The sequence below is a fragment of the Corythoichthys intestinalis genome, chromosome 5 (assembly GCF_030265065.1).
Source record: "Corythoichthys intestinalis isolate RoL2023-P3 chromosome 5, ASM3026506v1, whole genome shotgun sequence".
NCBI lineage: Eukaryota > Metazoa > Chordata > Actinopteri > Syngnathiformes > Syngnathidae > Corythoichthys > Corythoichthys intestinalis.
Window position 1 is genome coordinate 53,559,811 of NC_080399.1, and position 23,097 is coordinate 53,582,907.

General features: G+C 36.8%; 1 protein-coding gene across 5 annotated transcripts in view; it reads left to right on the forward strand.

The window, feature by feature from the left end:
- The window catches only part of kiaa1549la (KIAA1549-like a), a 220,515-nt gene that overhangs the window by 105,079 nt on the left and 92,339 nt on the right, over nucleotides 1-23,097 (forward strand). For all 5 annotated transcript variants that reach the window (XM_057837451.1, XM_057837452.1, XM_057837453.1 and 2 more), the window contains exons 6-8: nucleotides 5,118-5,251; nucleotides 6,892-7,060; nucleotides 22,037-22,096. In XM_057837451.1, the coding sequence (XP_057693434.1) occupies nucleotides 5,118-5,251; nucleotides 6,892-7,060; nucleotides 22,037-22,096 (363 nt within the window). The remainder of the gene's footprint in view (nucleotides 1-5,117; nucleotides 5,252-6,891; nucleotides 7,061-22,036; nucleotides 22,097-23,097) is intronic.

Here is a 23,097-nt window from a genome sequence, read left to right on the forward strand (position 1 = left end):
TCCAACAGGAAAATGATCCAAAACATAAAGCCAAATCTACAATGGAATGGTTAAAAAATAAACGTATCCAGGTGTTAGAATGGCCAAGTCAAAGTCCAGACCTGAATCCAATCGAGAATCTGTGGAAAGAGCTGAAGACTGCTGTTCACAAACACTCTCCATTCAACCTCACTGAGCTCGAGCTGTTTTGCAAGGAAGAATGGGCAAGAATGTCAGTCTCTCGATGTGCAAAACTGATAGAAACATACCCCAAGCGACTTGCAGCTGTAATTGGAGCAAAAGGTGGCGCTACAAAGTATTAACGCGAGGGGGCCGAATAATATTGCACGCCCCACTTTTCAGTTTTTTATTTGTTAAAAAAGTTTAAATTATCCAATAAATGTTGTTCCACTTCACGATTGTGTCCCACTTGTTGTTGATACTTGACAAAAAAATTAAATTTCATATCTTTATGTTTGAAGCCTGAAATGTGGCGAAAGGTTGCAAGATTCAAGGGGGCCTAATACTTTTGCAAGGCACTGTATATATATATATATATATATATATATATATATATATATATATATATATATATATATATATATATATATATATATGCAATATTATTCGGCCACTTTACTTTCAGTGCAGCTAACTCACTCCAGAAGTTCAGTGAGGATCTCTGAATGATCCAATGTTGTCCTAAATGACCGATGATGATAAATAGAATCCACCTGTGTGTAATCAAGTCTCCGTATAAATGCACCTGCTCTGTGATAGTCTCAGGGTTCTGTTTAAAGTGCAGAGAGCATTATGAAAACCAAGGAACACACCAGGCAGGTCCGAGATACTGTTGTGGAGAAGTTTAAAGCCGGATTTGGATACAAAAAGATTTCCCAAGCTTTAAACATCTCAAGGAGCACTGTGCAAGCCATCATATTGAAATGGAAGAAGCATCAGACCACTGCAAATCTACCAAGACCTGGCCGTCCTTCCAAACTTTCTTCTCAAACAAGGAGAAAGCTGATCAGAGATGCAGCCAAGAGGCCCATGATCACTCTGGATGAACTGCAGAGATCTACAGCTGAGGTGGGAGAGTCTGTCCATAGGACAACAATCAGTCGTACACTGCACAAATCTGGCCTTTATGGAAGAGTGGCAAGAAGAAAGCCATTTCTCAAAGATATCCATATAAAGTCTCGTTTAAAGTTTGCCACAAGCCACCTGGGAGACACACCAAACGTGGAAGAAGGTGCTCTGGTCAGATGAAACCAAAATTGAACTTTTTGGCCACAATGCAAAACGATATGTTTGGCGTAAAAGCAACACAGCTCATCACCCTGAACACACCATCCCCACTGTCAAACATGGTGGTGGCAGCATCATGGTTTGGGCCTGCTTTTCTTCAGCAGGGACAGGGAAGATGGTTAAAATTGACGGGAAGATGGATGCAGCCAAATACAGGAACATTCTGGAAGAAAACCTGTTGGTATCTGCACAAGACCTGAGACTGGGACGGAGATTTATCTTCCAACAGGACAATGATCCAAAACATAAAGCCAAATCTACAATAGAATGGTTCAAAAATAAACGTATCCAGGTGTTAGAATGGCCAAGTCAAAGTCCAGACCTGAATCCAATCGAGAATCTGTGGAAAGAGCTGAAGACTGCTGTTCACAAACACTCTCCATCCAACCTCACTGAGCTCGAGCTGTTTTGCAAGGAAGAATGGGCAAGAATTTCAGTCTCTCGATGTGCAAAACTGATAGAAACATACCCCAAGCGACTTGCAGCTGTAACTGGAGCAAAAGGTGGCGCTACAAAGTATTAACGCAAAGGGGCCAAATAATATTGCACGCCCCACTTTTCAGTTTTTTATTTGTTAAAAAAGTTTAAATTATCCAATAAATTTTGTTCCACTTCACGATTGTGTCCCACTTGTTGTTGATTCTTGACAAAAAATTAAAATTTTATATCTTTATGTTTGAAACCTGAAATGTTGCAAGGTTCAAGGGGGCCGAATACTTTTGCAAGGCACTGTATATATATATGTATATGTATATATATATATGTATATGTATATATATATATATATATATATATGTATATATATATATATATAGGACAATTCTAAAATTTGTCAAATTTCTCAAATTGGGCGTCTCAGAGGGGAACTTCAAGTCACTTGAAGTTGACTTGAAGTTCCGCTCTGAGACCCCCCAATTTGGCCAAATTTCAGAATTGTCCTATATGCATGTGTGATACATCATTGGAAAGCTTAAAATCTCAGTTTTCTGGGGGAAGAAAATTTTTGAACAGGAGGGCATTTAAAAATAAATAAATAAATAAATAAACAGCAAAATGCTAACTGGAGGCGAGATTACGCGAGAGCAGAATTACAGACGCCATGTCTTTAACAAGATATTATCGCGTACCTGCCTTGTTTCGTTCCAAAAACTCCATGTAGCATGTATCACTGAGTGTCAAGACACAGCTATGAATGGCCACAGGTGGATTTTTGGGGGATTTTATGGGTGAAAAATGGTAATATAACAAGGATCGCAATGCAGAAATCGCAGATATCAAGGAGTGGTCGAGATTTTCTTTTTCATATATTTACCCTTTTAAATGTTTTTTTCCATTTTTTTGTTTGGATCGATTATTTATCATCTAACATATCAGAGAACATGCGACAGTAACAAAAAAAAAAAAACACACAATTAAGCGATAGTTATGAGGTAGCTATCCGTGACTTTTTACAGACGCCATTTTTTTCATTGTGACGTCATTTGTTTAAAAATTTAAAATATATTTTTTAAACATAATTAATTATAATAATAATTATTATTATAATTATAATAATTTTAAAAAATCATTTAATTTAATAATTTTTTAAAAAGCGAAATATGAGACCCCGATTTATGATCCTAAGCTACAAACGACAGACATTTTGAATAATAAATATAATTAATTACCTTCTTTTTATGGCTGGGTTGAAACACAAGCGGTTGGGCGACGTCTGTAAACGGGAGTTTTCAGGGTAAAACGGACAAATTAAAAATAGTTGGGGGGCTTAATGCGCCACGAATCTGCGATGGCAGCATATAGACCCTACCCATGTGACGTCACAACTCCGCTCTCCTGAATGGTACCGCCCACTTGTCCGTCAAAACATAGTGTTAACCTGTTACGGCTACGTACATTCCTCCTATTTACGGCGTGTTTTTCTGCTCCTTAACATTAATAATCAAAATGGTGAAGGCATGTGTGGCTGTTGGTTGCACTAACAGAGAAGATGGAAGGAGAGACTTGAAGTTTTACCGTATTCCGAGGGATCCAAAGAGGAGAGCGAAATGGACGGCTGCAATTCGACGTGAAAACTGGGCACCAAAAAATCACCACAGACTATGTAGTAGTCATTTTATATCCGGTAAGATGCATTTAAGATATACTTAGAGGGTTTTGGGCTGACAAATAACCACAATTAAGATCATTGCGAGGCTAATCGCCGACAACATACGACGTAGTACGACATAGTTTCAAATTCAAGATGTTTGTGACTTCCCTTTCTTCCACCATCGTTATTTTTTTAATAATATTTAGCTGGTACCAAGTGAAAGAAACTGGCCTCGTCTACGGGGCTGACAAATAACCACAATTAAGATCATTGCTAGGCTAATCGCCGACAACATACATGTATGTATGTAGTGAGAGTGCTATCGCTAAACCATATAAACATTAAAAGCCTTAACTCCATTGACAAACGACATGAAATACATTAGACTTGACAGTGGATGTTAGCAATAACAAAAGATTTTGAATTAAAATTTCGTAACTCACCTTTCCAAGCACAAGATAGATTCCTGCCGAATTTTCGTGGACGAGGACCTGTTTCACCCAACCAGCAACGAAGTATTTATAAGCCTCCAAGCTCTTGAAGTTTTTCAAATTTTCGTGAGAATAGGCTGATTTTGTGTGGACAAGATAATTGTAAATATCAGCGTAGCAGATGTCAGGCAGACAGGGCGAAGACAGTGGGTCGAAAAACATCGATTTGGGCATCAAATATGGATCTGGCGACTGTATAGAACGAAGCTTTTCCACATAACGCCTTTTATGCAACACATCCAGTGAGTTTACGGCATCAGAAAGCACCGGGTCTTCCATGAAATGCATTTTAAATTCCTCGATCAATTGAAACCAATGCTAATACAGAGACAAAATGACGGACAAGTGGGCGGAACCATACAGCGAGCACGTGGTTTTGTGACGTCGGTGGGTAGGGTCTATAGACATATTGTTCTATCAAACATAATAGTTGTTTTGGCTTAGAATACAACAGTTTCTTTTTAAGAGGAGTGCAAGAGCAGAAACTGCTTTTTCAGTCTCGTCTATGTTGTCCGTCATACATATACAGTATATACTGTATATTTATATATGTATGTATGTATATATATTTCATTTCAATACTGTGAGAAGTGGCCGGGAGAACATGTTTTTTACTTGCTGAATACCAAAATGAAGGCAGCAAACCGACAAGTAATTACTGAAGGTGGCTATTGCAAAGGCCTCTAGGGAGGAAACTCTGAATTTGGTAATGTCAGTAGGTTCCAGGCTTCAGGCAGTCATTAAAAGTGTGAATTGTGTTTTTGTGCAACCATTTGAATAAAAAACTGAGGGTCTACATTTCAAATTATATGCTAGTTTATTTTTTAATCCATTTTCTGTCCATTGTGGTTGTGTAAAATCGGACAAAAATGTCTGGCATGGTCTAATCAATACTCTAGGAAGGAACATTTTATATATTGTCAAGGATTAAATCGTCCTTATAGTGTACTGCTTAACTCGGTAATGTTGACGACGTTGAGGTTTAAGTCTAGAAAAAATTCATTTTCATCAACACGAGAGTTTAAGTCCAAGTCAAGTCCAAACAGCTGGAATGTTACATGTCTTTTTCATTCATTAGTTTTACTTCATGTGTTTATCACTGAAATGTATAGACACACATGCACATGCAATACAAGACAATACCATTCAGGAAAAAGTGGTTTAGCATGTTCAGAAAACAACAATTGGAAAACACACCCTGTATGTTACTTTAAACATGCTGTAATCCCTTTCTGATCTCATTCCTCTAGTGTTGAGATTTGTTGGCCCGACAGACAACATCTACTCCTGCAGTTTTGTCCAAATGCTAGAGCAGAGATTGGAAAGTGCTTTTGACGAAGCTCAGGACAAAGTACTGGAGACCTACAGCAAGCTCACTGTGGAGGTAGACCCTGAATGGATTTATTATTTCATGCTATAAGAATGTCGCAAGCAAATGTGATGTGCAGTGACAAATCATTTGGGACTCTAGTTGATGTGATCCACATTTCAGCTCTTTCATTTGGTTCAAGCTTTTTGCTCTTTCGTGTTCACTGATTCTTTTCCTTGTATCATCTTCTTTATCACTTTACCTCCGGTTGATATGGATATACATACGCAGGCCAGCTGTGGCAGATATAGGAAGCATTTATTATTCATCTTTTGAAATATTTACACCACAGTGAAAACTGATGGAAGTTACTACCCACTTAAGAGTGGGGATTCATTTAAGTTGTTTCGCAATCACCGCACAGGTCTCTTTAGAAGAAATAAAAAATATAAATAAATCTTGATTCAGGAAATTTCATACATAGACTTCGTAATGATATTGACGGGGCACGGGGCCGATTAATAAGGGGGCTCCATTCTTGGTGTGGCCGTCAAAGCTGATCGAGTGGAATCACAGAAAAAGAGCTTTTTTTGGTGAAAATTCTTGTTAATAAATGCTTAAATCCCTGAATTCTTTATACATATGGACATAAAACAGTCCCGATTTTTGGTTGAAAGCATAAAAAAACGTGCAATTAGCATTTATTTTATGTAAATATGTCGAAGTACGATGCTAGTCTGTCAGTCATTGTGGCAGCTGCCATATGTAAACAGAGCTTTTCCGGCGAGAATTCATGTGAATAAATGCTTAATTTCCTGAATTCTAGTCTGTCAGTCATTGTGGCAGCTGCCATATGTAAACAGCTTTTCCGGCGAAAATTCATGTGAATAAATGCTTAATTTCCTGAATTCTATATAGATATGGACGTAAAACAGTCTCGATTCTTGGTTAAAAGCAAAAAAAACATGCAGTTAGCATTTATATTACATAAATATTGCGAACGATAAGGCTAGTCAATAAGGAAATTAGCGGATGAACATATGTAAACAAAGAGCGTGTTCTGTTGAAAATTCTTGTGAAAAAGTTCTTAAATTCCTAAATTATTTATAGATATTTATGTAAAAGAGTCTTGATTCTTGGATAAAAAACGAAAAAAAAAAAAAGTGCAGGTAGCATTTTTTTTACGTTAATATTGCGAAGTATAATGCCAATGCTGTAGCGGCTAATTTCTCCCACTGATTTTTTTCACAACATTTCAAAATGCATGCATGGTACGAAAACTATAATAATTACCTTGAATCCTCGAACAAATCACTCCTGAGACAATCCGTCCTGTTTGTATGCAGTACAGCTTTCTTGCGGTTTCAACATAAATCTGGCGTTGAATCGCTGCATGTGTCACTTCAACCGACTGCGTATAACTGAAGGCGTGGCGCACTGAAGGTCAAATCTGACCCGTCAATATCATTATGAAGTCTATGTTTCATACTGTGTCTGGAGTTCGTTTATTCTTGACTGGCAACATAGTCAAACAAAACCATAAAATGTTACTGTACAAAATGTCTGTTCGAATTCTAAATTGACTCTGGGCAATATATTTAAGTGTTCGTATGAATAAAGAATGGCAAGATTCCAGTTATGTACATTGATGGTATGTAATTAGTTTGTCATCAGACATTTAAAATGACCCCAATGTATTTGCTGGAATTCTTCAGATCCAAAGCGTAGCCCAAGAACCAGACTCTCCCTCGGTTTCGCTGGTGTACGTTGTCAAGAATCAGGACACTGAACTCAACGGTACCATCTCAAGCGGCCTCCTCAACCAGCTCACTGCTGAATTAGTGGGCTACTTCCTGTTCTACCCACCTCTGGTCATTGCTGAGCGTACGTAAACATATATTGTTTTTCTGTGCTATATTTTCTTTTCAAAATGTGTTCCTCTGTATGGAGTGAGCAAGTTGCTGCAAATGTACCTACCGTTTAAATGATTTATCACCAAGCTTCAAGGGACCCACCAGTTTCTACATTCTCGGTCCGAAGCTACCTCTTGTTAATCTCATCCCTTCTGTTAGTTTGTGACAGGCGTGAATACTGGTAAATTGTATAGCTTGTCAACTTTAAGATTAGCTACTTAAGATTCTTAAAACTAAATTGCCCTTCAAAATTGTGTTCTCAATTATTTTTCGCCGCTATATTTACAAGGAGAGAAAATACCACAGGCTATAAATTTGATTTTATGAAATTTAATGAAAGGTCAAACATTGTAGTACAAAAAAAATCTCATTAATTCTAGCTGTCTTGGGGCAGCCTCCAGCCACAATAACGGAAACCACTGTGTGAGGATATATCATTGATCGTTATTTAGTAACTCTGAGCACTAACTCTAAATAATTTAGTTTTTATTTTATTATTATTATTATTATTATTATTTTTTAACAAATCAGGACGTGAAGCGATCACTACTAATTGACTTCATGGAACAGTACACGGCATCACCAAGCATTGGTTATTATTTCTAACCCTTCATAGAAAGCTTTGTGAAAGAAAATAAGATCTCTTCATCAGAGTAAATTGTTCTGACAGCTGATCATTAGGTTGTGGGGAATTGCATAATTTCACAAGCTAAATATACTGCAAGAAATATCTCACTTTGCTAACTATTAGGCTTGTAAAGATACATCGATTTAGATTGCTACTGTATATGATCAAAGTCATTTGTTTCAAACCAAATCTTGGCAAGTTGTAAGATCGGCAAATATAAATATCTCATGCCCTAAGACAGTGGTCGGGAACCTTTTTGACCAAGAGAGTCAAAAAACACCAGCATATTTTAAAATTTGATTCCGCGAGAACCATACAGTGTGTGTGTGTGTGTCTATATGTATGTATATATATATTTACATATTCTGTTGCCAGCTTGTCCGAGTCGGCTTTGTGATCACAGTTTTTTTCTTTCGTGAGCGCATTTGAACGCATTATGCGGGAGAGTGAGGGCACGCTCGGCTTTTACAAGCAGTCGCCGAGTTTTGATTGAAATAAATCTTTGGAAAACAACAACGAAAGCCTGATATCGTTACTTGGTATGTTACAATCGTCGCGCACTCACCACATGGAAAATAACAAACAGAATCATAGTGTGGCACTGCATATATTTCCTGGAAGTGTAAAACCGCAACCAGGGAACTCGACAATTTTTACAGGCGAAAAAGTCATGGAAGTCAAACCGATCGCACACCTCTATGACTTGAGGTACCACGCAGTTCACTTTGGTGGTTTAATTTTCCTCTACCCATTTTTATATACTCCAGATCGCTCGGCATTGAGTTGGGCGGGGCCAGCCCCACTTTTGGCTGAGCAGAGAATAGGCGCAAGACTAGTTCTTTACTTATACCCAGCTCCGTGCATTCGTGACGGGAGGACCACCAATTGGCACTGAATTAAAGCATATTATTGCGACGTATGTTTGAAGATCCAAGAATTATGTGTGAATGAACCATCAGCTCATCACAGCTCATTCGTGTCAAATGAGCCGGCCGGTTCCATATTTTAAAATTATGGGTTGGCTGAGAGCCATATGCACTCATCAAAAGAGCCAGATATGGCTCGCGAGACATAGGTTCCTGACCTCTGCCCTAAGACCTCTATCATGTTGAAATTATTGATTTACACTCCAAGATAAAATTAAGTGTGTGTGAGGATACAACGATCTGATTCATTACATCAATCTGAATCGGTGCATCGATCCGTTAAACAACCATTCAATCAAATCGATCCAAATGCAAAACGTCAATGACAATTTGCCATCTTCTATAGTATCTTCAGTTTTGTTAAAAACATTGGCTTTCATTGAAATGTCCGAACATAGACTTCACCATTAGTTGACAAGACAGCTCCCACAAACATGGCGCCACGCATTCCAGTTGGGGGCTGACCTAGGCAGAGCGTTTGGCTTTCACTGTGATAAACTCAAGCACACGCTGCGTTCAAAAGCTGGATTTAGGTGGAAAAAGGAGGAATGTTTAACTGCATACAAGTAGGCAGGGGTCTTTCAAGAGTGATCTAGTCGACGATTCAAGGAAATTATATAAGATATCCTTAAGCATGCACTTTGAAACGTTGTGGAAAAAAATGCATGGGAAAAACTAGCGTAACTTTAGCTTGAAATATTTACGTAAAATAAATGATAACTGCCCATTTTTTTGCTTTTAACCAAGAATCTAGACTGTTCTATATTCATGTCTATAGAAATTCCAGTATGTATGCATTTATTTACAAGAATTTTCAACTTAAAAAGCTCATTTTTTGGTGATGGCCGCACGTTGGATTCCACAATAGCGTAATTTTAGCTTGAAATATTTACGTAAAATGAATGATAACTGCCCGGTTTTTAGCTTTTAACCAAGAATCTGGAACAGGGGTTCGGAACCTGTGGCTCGCGAGCCAGATCTGGCTCTTTTGACAGCTGCATATGGCTCGCAGATAACTCTTTCATTATTAAAAAAAAAAAAAAAAAAAGTTTTGTTATACTCCTTTGCGCATTGCGTGAAACGGCGACGGTCAACGGTTATATGCTGGTGTTGTGCAGTAATGAACAGACGTGACATTTGCGGCGTATGTTAACTTTTTTAATGCTCTGACAACACTCGCGCAATTTGCACAAGATATCATCAAATAGCAATCTAGATGTGCTACCTTAGATCCCCCAAGTCCCATGCTCCGTGAGCCTAGGATGATCATGGGACACGAAGTCCGTATACTACCACCCGCAACTAGAAAGCCAGTTCGCAGTCATTTTAGTGGGAAAGTGGCAAACATACATGTCTATGTGTCTATATTTTTATTTATCAATCGCATTGGCAATACAGATGAGGCAGAGACACTGTTCAAATGGGGTCGACGTATTTTGCTGTCGAAAATAGCGGCCGATGTGCGCATGTGCGTGAACTTCCCTCGTTTTTAGTTTCGTTTTCCGCGTTTGTCAGCTAATTTTAGAAACCCTTTTGAGAAGATGGGAACAAGAACTTTGCCCGCATGCAGCGAGAGTGCCAGGCTAACATGGGGAAATATATACATAAATAAATCAGTTCTCAAATGAAAAATAAAGTACACGACAAGGAGTATCGTACTTTTCAGCAGAAACTGACAGAGGAATTTGCCTTTGTGGAGAGTTTTTGACGACTTTCCGGATAAAGACCGTCATGATGTCAAATCAAATTGAGGCAATGCAAGTGAAGGACATAAATGCGGCACTGTTTTTTTTCTTGCTTTGGATGAGTCAACGGACGTAAGCAATTGATCCCCATTCAGCGTGATTGCAAGGTTTTGACTATGAAAGGGACAACAAGAGGGGAGGATTTATGAAAGTCCTACACTGAGTTCACTAAAGAAAAAAATCTACCAATGGATAAACTTGTTTCGGTGTGCACTGATGGTGCTCCGTGCGTGGTGGAGAAAAACAGGATTTGTGGCGCTTCGTGAACATGAAAAGAGACGCATCCTAAGTTTCTCAATGCCTGCATGACGCTTAACACCACCAAGTATTAACCAGACTCCAAAGCCATCAACAAAACCATGCAGCACCAGAAGTGGCATTAATGATAAGAAATCCACACACGGAATTACATTAAAAAAAAAAAAAAAAAAAAAGATATTCGTAGCTCTCTCAGCCAAAAAGGTCCCCGACCCCTGATGTAGACTGTTCTATGTTCATATTTATAGAAATTTCAGGATGTACGCATTTATTTACAAGAATTTTCAACTTAAAAAGCTCTTTGTTTTGTGATGGCTGCCATGTTGTATCCATACACAGTAGCGTAATTTTACAGTCAAATGATCAGGTAATTTTCGGCCAACTGGTTTTTTAGAAAAAAAAGAAGTAAGAATTAGTAATTTATTAAGTATTATTATTAGTAATTGAGTAATTTAGTAAAGTTTTATTTTATGTAACATTTCAATCTAAAACGGCGAGGGCTAGATAGCTGGCAAGACATGCTGAGGCAATAGTAAAATCAGAATTCAACCTAAATAAGATGTGATTGTATTTAAAAAAAAAAAAAAAGATAATTTTGCTTTTGTTGAGTAAAGATGATTCTGCATGCTTTCCTTAATTTGCTGATGTGAAAATTGAGTGATTTATTAGCTGTTGAAAACTTGCTATTTTGGGCAAAACTTACATGATATGTTAAATATTGCTATTGATCCTGACCCTGCATTTGGTGATTTTTGTGCGTCTAGAGTAAAATTAGAGAATTTTATAGCCATTTTAAGTTTTGTTATACTTGTATTTAAAAAAAATAACTCATCGGGATTTTATTAGGGAACAACTTTAAATTTTTTGATGTGCGGGTGGTGCCTGTTTTTGTTTTAGGTTGCTAGCAGCTGAATTTTAAGTTTTTGAAAATAAGCCTCCTACGGATCAGCCCCGAGCCCGTGTCCCATCAATTGATAGTGAAGTTCAAGGTCCAAAAACTTTCAGCGACAAAATTGTCAAAGATGTTAAAATTGCTTTGTATTTTTCAATTGCTTTTGATAAAATGTATCTTAAATATGTACATAATATTAAATTGGGTAGACTTTGTAATATTGGTACATAGTCTATTGTGTCCAAAGAATTGATATTGTATCATAATATTATAAAATTGGTGATTTACACCACTTTTAACATTGCCTTCCACTGATTTCGATTAACCTCAAATCCATTTGAACTGGGAGGGCTGGCAGCGATCATTCGGGCCATTTTCTTTTATTGCGTCGCTAGTCAATTGCACACGTCGACAAAGAAACAATCTACGCCTGAAATTGAATCTTTAACATTGGCAACATGTTTTGTTTGAATGTGGTAGAAAGTCATAGTCGTTAACAGTAGTGTAGAACACGTAAACTCTTTGTTAATGGCCCTAATTGAAATTTAAGCTACGTCAAACTGCATGGCAGTGGTACTACCCACAATACTGCACACTAGAAGAATAATAGTATTACCATAACATATGTATGCCACAGACGGTCTGACAGAGTTTAGGGCGACTACAGTTTTCATGTTTTATTAAGCACCCCACTTGGAGGAAAAAAAAAAACCTTAAGAGCAATGTAAAACCCCGATGGGAAAAAATGCTCGAGACCTAATTTGAATCTTGAAAGAGTCGCCAGAGAGAGGAATGAAAGAATGCCAGTAGAACAGATATACTTTGACTTGAAATAGTGGTCAGAAATGGTCTGTTACATGAGCTAAAATAGTAAAAGGCAGTTGTTGTTAACAGAGAGATGACACAACTTCTTCTAGCTTTGTAGCATGGAAGTGGACCCATGCAAGTTTGCTGTAATTATTCCAAATGTTATAGTTGTTACATAACAGTTGTTGTTTTACTCGTTCTTTTGCTCAGTGTGCTGCTGGGGCCAGACAGCCTTTCGCTGCATATGTAGGATGCCTTCTACACCACTGCCTGCTGATGGGCTGAGTCCACTGCAGGGCAGTGAATCATTCATGACCTAGTTTATGTTTGACCTGCCACTTCACTAATTAAATAATTTAAAATACCTGTTAGATTGCAGAAAAACAAGAACTTTAGAGAGAGACATATTGTTATATTTTAGAGATAAACATGAAGAGAGTTTATTTTATTTAAAGCGTGATTCATATTAATTAAAGAATAGACCAGTGGTTCTTAACCTGACACATTAAACGTTCAGCTCGGAAACAAGATGCACAGAGTTCATCAGAATGCATTGTCGTGGTCTTTATCGGCAGAATCATACCAATGTTTGTACTTGTGAACCTCTGAGACTAGTAGTCCGTCCGCCATGTTTTTCCACAAGAGTTAAGGAATCCTCTCAGCCCCCTCCACTCGCCTCCACCAATAGCAGCCTGTAGGCTACGCAGAAACGTGCGTGTGATTTAAAAATTTCAACAAAATGTATCATTTAGACTAGGTTTTGGACTGGTTTCCCCCCAATCTACAGCCTTAATTCCATTTCTTTCAACTGTTAGCCTTCTATCTAATGGGAGGAGAGACTGGTTTGCCCAGTGGAAGGTTGACTCGCACTTGGTATGAGTAGGCATAGCAGACCTACAGGTAGTGTGGACTGCACAGGTAGTGTGGACTGCACAGATTAAAAAAAAAACATTTGAGTCACATTTTACACTATAAAAATATTATGTGATGCAAGGATGAGACAATAAATTTAAAAAAATTAAATAAAAAACTTAAATATACTGTACTGAGTAAGATGTACTGAGTTGTGAATACTGATTCACTGTGTTTTAGAAAGAATTGGTGATATGGATCAAAAGTCATATCCCAATATAGTAAGGCAAAATATCAGAATACTACAATATTTATGCGGATATTTTCCTTGCACAGTGGGAGTAAATGATCTTTACACGTGAAAGCCAAATATGATATGTCACAATGAATTTATTGAATCCAACTACAGTGGTACGTCGACATACGATCGCTTCAACACACGATATTTTTGACAGCCGACATAAAATTTGCCTCGCCATTTGTTCCTACATCCGACGACATGCTCTAAATACGACGAGCTATGACAGCGCCGCAGCTTCTTTGTTTTCCCGCAAGATGGACGCACGGCAGATTTTCTTGTGAGAGAAATCAACATGGGTTCCAACAGTGTTAGTGCAGGTGGTGAAAAAAAAGAAAACGGTGATGCTTACCATTGAAATGAAGATGATAGAATGATTAAGAAATATGAGCGTGGTGTGCGTATTGGTGAACTGGCTCGACAATATGGCTGTAAAATGTTTACTCTCGACGGTCCTCCTCCGGCCTCCGTTCGCTAGTCTTTAAAAATTAAGGTGACAATTACTATCGTGGTAATATCGCCAAACAAATTGCCAGCTTCGTCAGGTTTCTAATCATTTATTCCATCAACTTATGCAACACAACATCCCTACTGTCCCTACTGTCGCAGCTGAACACGGTAAACAAAGTGAAAGTAAAAAGTCCCATCTCATCTGTCTAGTCAGCCACGTGATGTGTTCAGGTACACCACGTAAACACATTCGCCACATTAGAACCCGATTCGTTACATTATTATAGGTATTATTATTATTATTATTATCACTATTATTATATTATTATTCCAATTTTTATTCATAATTTATTTGTTTTGCTCTGTGTAACTGCTATTTGTAGTAGTACCATATCATTATTCCAATTTTTATTCATAATTTATTTGTTTTGCTCTGTGTAATTGCTGTTACCAGCAGTATTTAGTGTAAGGATTTAGTGTAGGTTTTCAGGCTGTGGAACGAATTAATTGAATTATAATGTATTCTTATGGGAAAATCCTGCTCGACATACGACCATTTCGACTTACAAACAAGGTCCTGGAATTAATGAACTTCTTATGTAGAGGTACCACTGTATTTTAGTGAACAGTTGCAAAATAGGTAAATAATAAGCTTAATCTGGATCATGTAAAAAGGCTCAGCTGTAATAAAATGTTGAGTTGTCCGACATTATTGGGTAGCTGATAATATCGGCCGATAAAAGCATTTTAAAATGATATCAAATAATATCGACATTGATTTTTTTCAATATCAGTTTTGGGCCAATAAAAAAAAAAAAAAAAAAAAAAAAATAAATAAATAAATAAATAAATAAATAATAAATAAATAATAATAATAATAAATATATAATAATAAAAATTATAATAAAATAATAAAATAAAATAATAAAAAAAAAAAATAAATAATAAATAAATAAATAAAATAAATAAAAAAAAGTTGCCTTAAAAGTGAATGTAGAAGCCTTCAGCCGTCTGCCTTTGTACAAGGGCTAGTCACATCTTAGCACAGCAGTTATGCTAATTGATATAGTGTTGCTATATAGGCATTTTTTCCATAACTTCAGTTGTTTTCTTATTTTTCAAAGAATGTTCATTTGGAAAACCTTGAAGTTGTTACATTTATCATTATTAAAGCATCCAGTTGTTAGGATTCGCGGAATGGAGAGGATCCCTGAGCAGACTCAAGCGCGATGTGATTATGATCAAAACAATTTTTTTTTTTTTGTGATAAGCCCAGAATAGTGGTGCTGTCTGCTCGGAATAGTTGAGCCGAAGTGAAGTGATGCAGCTCGGGAAGGTGGCAGGCAGAGAATCCGACGAGGCGTGCAAAAGCAGGACCTGGGGCGAGAGCAAATAAGTTGTGAGCCGATGATCAGATAAACAATAAAGAATGCAACTCACATAGGAAACAGACGGGCGATGAGCGTGCGCTGGCTTTTAAAGACGGCTGATTGTCATTGCCAGGACTTGTGGCCGCTTCACCCATCTGACGTGCAACCTGCAATCAGATTAAAAACATGCACACCTGCCCAAGGTGGGCCAGATCTCAGGAGGGAGGGACACAGGCCCGAGCACCAGTGGGACATCACAATACAATTAACCATAATATGTCAAAGTCCATGACCATATATATCGGTATCGGTATCGTTGTTTTTTTTTTGTTTGTTTTTTGTTTTTGTTTTGGGGGGGAGTTTTGGACAATATTAGGATATCAGTTATCAGATTTAAAAGTCATTATCGGACAGCGCTAATAAAATGTAAACATAAAGGCTGTAAAGCAGGAGTACCTTATTTAAAATCAAAGCTCTATAATGTGCAAATTTGAACTGTATCGATATACTGTATACGATAGTCTAATTCCATATGACATTTAAAAACATTTCAATACAATATTTATATTGATATATCTATCACCCAGCCCTTTGTTGTACCAGTAACACAAATAGGCTAAAGAAATTGCTCCAATATGTGGCCATGTAAACACTTTAGTTGTCTGTGGCATCATAACACTGTCATATGACACTGACACTGTTATGAGCATTAATGAATGCTAATGATAAATGTCAATAAGTGTCATCTGGCAAATTTTGTCACTAACTCCATTTATGTCCAGTCCACATCTTTTACATCTATTTAAAAGTAACATTAGACCTATGACACAACTGTCAAATAAAGTCTTACAGTAGGTATATTAAATGTCTACCATTGTATTCATGTGAATTACAAAATATTACTTCTGGAAATTTTAAACATAATCGGTTTTAATTGACATTGACAGAGAGATTGATTACAGTGAAACATCCATTCACAAATTGGTGACGTACAATTTTACTGTGTAATTGAAGCCTCATTTGCTTTAACCCTTAGATGCATTAGTGACTGGACCCTACACTCTTCCATCCTGTAAGTGGGTCAAAAATGACCTGTATTAGAATCAATGGGTTTTTATGCCATTTTGGTGAAGAAAAATCACTTGAATAATATTTAGCATTATATTTAGGGCCACACAAGAATGATTTCATGTTTGAAAACCTTTTTTTTTTCACTTTTCATTTTTGGAAAAAAAAAAAAAAAAAATACCCAGAACAGCAATAGACTTTATCCATGAGCGGATTTTAAGGGGTGGGCGGGCCCTCCTGGTGTTTCAAAAGTGTCATGGCATGAAATTGACTTTCCTATATATATAAAAGTTGTAAAGCAATAAAACTGCAACAAAAATGTATTAAATGAACAAAAAAATATATTTTTTACAATGGGTCAAAATTATTTTTCTAACAGATCATGTGACTAGCACCTTAGACGGTCATTTGCTTTGCATATAATTTTCAAAAACATTAGGGGAGGGCGATTTAATTTTTCAAATGATTTTTTTTCTTTAACTGAAAATATTTTTTGGGGGGGATTGAATGATTTAGACACAAATGTCCTACCCATAATATGGCCCAAACACAAAAAGGATTGCTTCAATCAAAGAAAACTTTTTCAATGAAAAATTTAGTGTTCAAATGCAAATTTTTCAATCGCAAATATTTTTTCGCATTCAAAAACGTTTTCTATGATTGAAATTTTTCATTTTTTGATTGAAGTGATTTTTCTTTCTGAAAATATATATATTTTTTGAAACAACTTACTTTTTGATTGAATAATAAAGACAAGACCGTCCTAGCCAAAATATGGCCCAAACACAAATTGACATTAGTGCAATCAAAAAAGTTGCTTCAATCAAAAAAAAAAAAAAAAAACCTTGACTCTAATCCAAAAAAAAAAAAAAAAAAAAAAAGAAAAAACCTTTCATGTGCATTTTTTTTTTGTTTCAAATTTATTTTTCTATTCAAACACATATATATATATTTTTTTGATTGAAGCGACTTTTTTTTTTGGATTGAATAATAAAGACACAAATCTACCTCCATATGGCTCCGCCCAGGGGATACAATTTTTGACTGGGGTAACTACATTGGCACGACACTGTTGGGCGTACCATATCAAATGGATGACGATCTTGGTGAAAAGTATTGCCTAAGCAGCCTGATTTAGAATTCCCCTCAAGAATGATGAGAAACAAAACAAAAACAAACAAAAAAACGCTCATTGTCAATTTATTATTATAAATATACTGTACTTGTACGTAAGTTCATTTTATTGCTGACACTCCGTTTCGGGGTCATCAACATGTTGTGCCATCCCTGCCCCAAAAGTCAAACTCCGCCTATGACTTTAAATAAAAAATCCATTCCGTACCTTTATTTGCTAGCCATAGTAAAAACCAGGATCTTTTTTCTTTTCTTTTCTTTATCCTAATGTTTTCTTCTAGGGGGTCCCTGTTCAATGAGCTTGCTTATTTTTTTCATGTGCTGCAGTTGTACTGTTTTTGCATCAATCATGCTAGTAGCAGGGTCCCATTAAAAAATTTTCCATCGCACTATATTGTATTGACTAATTGGCGTCAAGTCATTTCATGCACCGTTATCAGTCTACTGGTGGAGTTAGTGTGCCCTAGCCAGCACTGCAAGTACTGCTACTTTAGGGGAACTGCTAGCAACCACATGAGTTTGCAGTTTTGAAGTACAGTAGTGCAGTACAGTTTTTAACACGTTTTTCATTTTTTCCCCGCATTGACATATAAAAACTTTTGTTTTCTAAAAAGTTTGGGTTTGTGGTCACGACTTTGAAATTCCACTTTTCTTAACTGTTGAATTTTTAATGCTTTTTTTATATATGTACATTTCCCTCCTTATTTTATAGACTTAGTTTGACCTGAAACACAAAGAAATGACATTAGTCATAGACATTATGCGCTTCAGTAAAGTAGATTAAATTAGCAACCAATTTCATAGAAAAAAAAATGCTATTAACTCTTCACTCCCAGCCATTTTCATCGGAGCAAGGCCCTTCGCTCCCGGCCGTTTTACTGGATTTTGACTGACTTTGCAAGGCCCACTGAAAATTATGTTCTATTGCTATATAAAGATGGAAGATTAGACTCTCTTATTTCAGCAGGAGAAACATTTATTTCATATCTATTTCCATTCTTTAGAAATCAGCATTAGAAAATAGCTTAGTTTGAGCAATTTCCCAAATTCTGATAAAAAAACAGAGAAATTGAGCTTTTTGTGAAAGCATACATTTCAAACATAACTTTGACTTTAACACAGCTATTTTTTGCTTTAGTTACATCCCAAACATCTGGATGTTTTCCTTTTACAAAATAACAGAAACAACAAGACAAATCGAGCTTTTGATTGTTAAGTAACAACTTATTTACACATAACTAAACTATTGAACAGTTGAACTATTTGCGCACATAACAACGGGGAAGGCTCTCGGCTGCTCCCGGTTGAATGAGGTGGCTCCCAGTAATCTGATGAGTCCGGATCAAGATTGGTCTCACTTTTTTCATCATCTTCATCGTTGGTTTCAACCTCGGGCTTAGGAGTAACGTAATTTGAGCTCCGCAGAACGCGTGTGGAACCTGACGCTGTTGTGGCCGTCACCGTCTGGTTCATGATGATATTTTTTTGAATCCTTCTTTGAAGATGATTTCGTTTTCTTTTCCAAACACTCCTCCAGTGTCATTTGCCCTTTTTTCCCGATCGTTCTCCACAATTTTCTCAAATTTTCACGTGTCTTCACAAGCTCTCTCCAACATCCGTTTCCTGACTATTTTTCTTCACTTCCTTTCTTGGCCTGAGATGAGTTCTTACAAAATACGCTACTGCCCTCCAGTGGCCAGTTTTATTGCTTTAAAATGAGATTTAAGCGTTGTGCATTGCAGTTTAGGTGCAACAGAACCAAGAGATGCTTCTTGTCAAAGGAAACGTAATAGACGTATAAATACGTTTTGGGGACACTGGAAAATTAAAAATAGAACATATTTATACGTTTTTGGGAGCAAATGAGTTAATGGTGTTTCTCCTCACTCTTTTAAAGTGATACATGCAATGACAATAAGTAGTTATCTTTGTTGTTGAATTTAAAGGAATAATGTGACAGATTGAAGCAAGAAAAAATTGGAAAGCTTATTGCAAAAGATTGCCTGGGCTGATAAGTAAACAGGCAAATGATGAACCAGGCACATGGGGAGACTGACAAAGAGGCCAGGTTTAGATGGGTTGTAGATGAATGGGAAAGTAGACAGTATAAGGTAGAAAGCTAATGGAATCTGACAAGGAGTGTTTGGATAGTTTTATCTCCTGTGCATAGTGAAAGAGGGCATTATTATTTTAGTAATTTTTGCTGATTTCTTGCTAGATGCCACGACATACTACCAAATCCGGAAGGCTTTGTCAGATCCCTAAAAGAGTCTAGTTATTTCAATGTTAACCTAAATCAAATTCAATGCTTTGTACGAGTGCAGAAAGACAAACACGGATGTGTTCATGTAACAGATGCCAGCTCGCGCTTTGCAAATGTCTGTCAAAGATCACCCCTCGGAAACATTGAAAGAGGGAGCTGGCCATTCGACGAGTGGCCTGGGTTAAAGTTAATTTACTTGACTCATTGTGTGAGATGGGGGTTGGTGTGTGTTAGAGGTATGGCTAGACAATATAGGATGACCACTGTTGTATTTAAAATACATTTTGTCAAATAAAAAAAAATCCTCCTGTTGGTTTCTTTCATTGTTCATGTTTCTAGTATTTTATCTCCCACAGTAGTTTAATTAGAACAAAAGTATGTAAAATTGATATCTCAGACATCTTTCTCATTTTCCATGTGCATGCATGTCTTTTCTGTGAAAACATTTCAGATTAATTGAAGAGGTATACTTAGTAGAGAATGTTATTTGCCAGTTTTTGGATTTTATTTTAATTGAACTGAAAAATGCATAGGTTTCTAAACCAACAAACCAGAGTGTATGTTTATAAACTTGACATCTAATGTATAATACATGTAAATATGAGAGTGTGGCCTCTCTGGTATGCATACCCTCACCTAACGGTGGCTGTAGTCGTAGTAGTAAGTAGTAGTAGACCAAAACAGCTCAAAGTAACACAGTAGCAGGACAGAAATCTTGTTAGTGATAAAACACAAAATGTACTAAATAAACAAGGTCAATAATCTTTTTTGTAAATTGATTGGCTTTTTGTTTAATGGTGAGGTCAACCGCCATTAACTTGCTAAAATGATAAGCATGTTGTTGCATTATTATAAAGATGTTTGTGTCTGCTTGAGAATAGATCTGAATATTTCACCGAATGTACCGTGTGTGTTTATTTTGTATTTAAAATAATCAACAAAAATGTGATTTCCTAACAGTACACACAAAAATGAAACTCTGGTGTGGATGGAAAAATCAAGAAACTTTAGGAGTATAAGCTGGGGGGATATCGTTCATCATGAGAAGTTGACTGTACAGTGGCACCTCAACATACAATTGCATCGACATATGATCCTTTCGACATTCGACGTAAAATTCGACTCGTCGTGTTGAGACAAATGCTCGAAATATGACAATTTATGACAGGGTCGCAATTTCATTGTTTTCCCACGAGACGGACACACGGCGGATTTTCTTGTGAGAGAAATCAACATGGGTCCCAAGAAGGTTAGTGCAGGTGGTGAAAAAAAGGAAAAAGGTGACGCTTACCAATGAAATTAAGGAAATGATAGAAATATATGAGCGTGGTGTGCATGTCAGTGGACTGGCAATACGGCCAGAATATCTACGATCTTGAGGACAACTCTCATTGTTTTGATTATTATTGTAACGTCGTCAAGGAGGTCTCTAGCTTCATCAGGTTTTAAATCATTTATTTCAGAACTGTGCAACACAACATGGCTACTGTCCGCCATAGCCAACACCAACAACAACATGAAAAGAGAGTAAAAACTCAACCGCACCACTCAGTCTGTCGTCAGTCACAAGTTGCGTTCAGGAAAAGCATGCAAAACACAACCGCCACATTTGAGCCCGATTCATTACATTATTATTATTGGACATGAAGGTAGTTGGTGTGAGAGCAGAGGATGCAGAGGACAGGGTTAGATGGAGTCAAATGACTTGCTGTGGTGACCCCTGAAGGGAAAAGCCAAAAGGAAAAGAAAAACATTTACATTATAATTATTATTCTAATTTGTATTTATAATTTCTTTGTTTTCCTATGTGTAATTGTTACTTCTAATTGTTCCAGCAGTATTTTTTTATGTATTTTGCGAAGGTTTTTGGGCTGTAGAACGAAGTAATCGAATTATAATGTATTCTTATGGGAAAAATCCCGCTCGACATACGACCACTTTGACTTACAAACCAGGTCCTGGAACAAATTAAATTCATATCTAGAGGTACCACTGAACCACAATTTGGCAGATTTTAATTTGAGCATGAACTTTTTTTGGTTTAACATTTTTAAGCATGTATATTTATCTTCTCTGGAAGTGCAGTTGTCAACCTGATGCTAAACGTCATGAAATATTCACAGATGAAGATTTAAATATTAAAAGGAATTGTGCTTTAAAGCTTTGTCTGATTTTCACACAATACCATTTCAAGTCTTATTGTTAACGTTACGTCAACTAAAACCTTTTTAATTATGTGTTTTTCCTTTTCCTCAGCCCTTGAATACCACAATCTCAACACATCCATTGCAACAAGGAGTTATTGGGTTATAACAGGTAAGCCGCACTGCAAACTCCTACTATATGTGTCGCAATAACTCCGTTCCCTCTCGTCTATTTATTTTACACTCACCCTCTTTTGTTTGTTTTGGTTTGGTTTAGTTATTTGACACTCTCATTCTTTCTAACTATCGCACAAGAAAATGGTTTTTCCCATGACAACTGGGCTGCCTTCTTGAATCAAAGTGTGTCCTGGGCAATACAATATTGCCACAATATTTTGCAACTCATAACAATATCTACAAAATGTATTTGTGTATATATACAGTACATGTATACTGCATATGTGTGGATGTCTGCATGTGTGTACAGGTAGTCCCCGGGTTACAATGTACCCGACCTATGCAATTTTGACTTTATGACACCAGATTCTCTGCCATTTTGTCTGCAGTCATTTTTTTTAGTCGCGTACCTTAATGTACCTCACATCATCTTATTTTTTACTTTATTTTACTAATACGACTGTTCTGCCCTATGGCGAAATGTGTATTTGATTATAATGTTGACGTTTTTTTGTGATGCATGCTTTTATTTTGGCGCAGAAAGCGTGGACCAGGTAGTACAGGTCCTTCCAAAAAAATTTGCATATTGTGATAAAGTTAATTATTTTCTGTAATGTACTGATAAACATTAGACTTTCATATATTTTAGATTCATTACACACAACTGAAGTAGTTCAAGCCTTTTATTGTTTTAATATTGATGATTATGGCAAAAAAGTCAAGAAAAAGCAAAAATCCCTAGCTCAAAAAATTAGCATATCATGAAAAGGTACTCTAAAGAAGCTACTAACCTAATCATCTGAATCAACGAATTAACTCAAGACCCCCGCGAAAGATTCCTGAGGCTTTTAAAAACTCCCAGCCTGGTTCATTACACAAAACCGCAATCATGGGCAAGACTGCCGACCTGACTGCTGTCCAGAAGGCCATCATTGACACCCTCAAGCAAGAGGCTAAGACACAGAAAGACATTTCTGAACGAATAGGCTGTTCCCA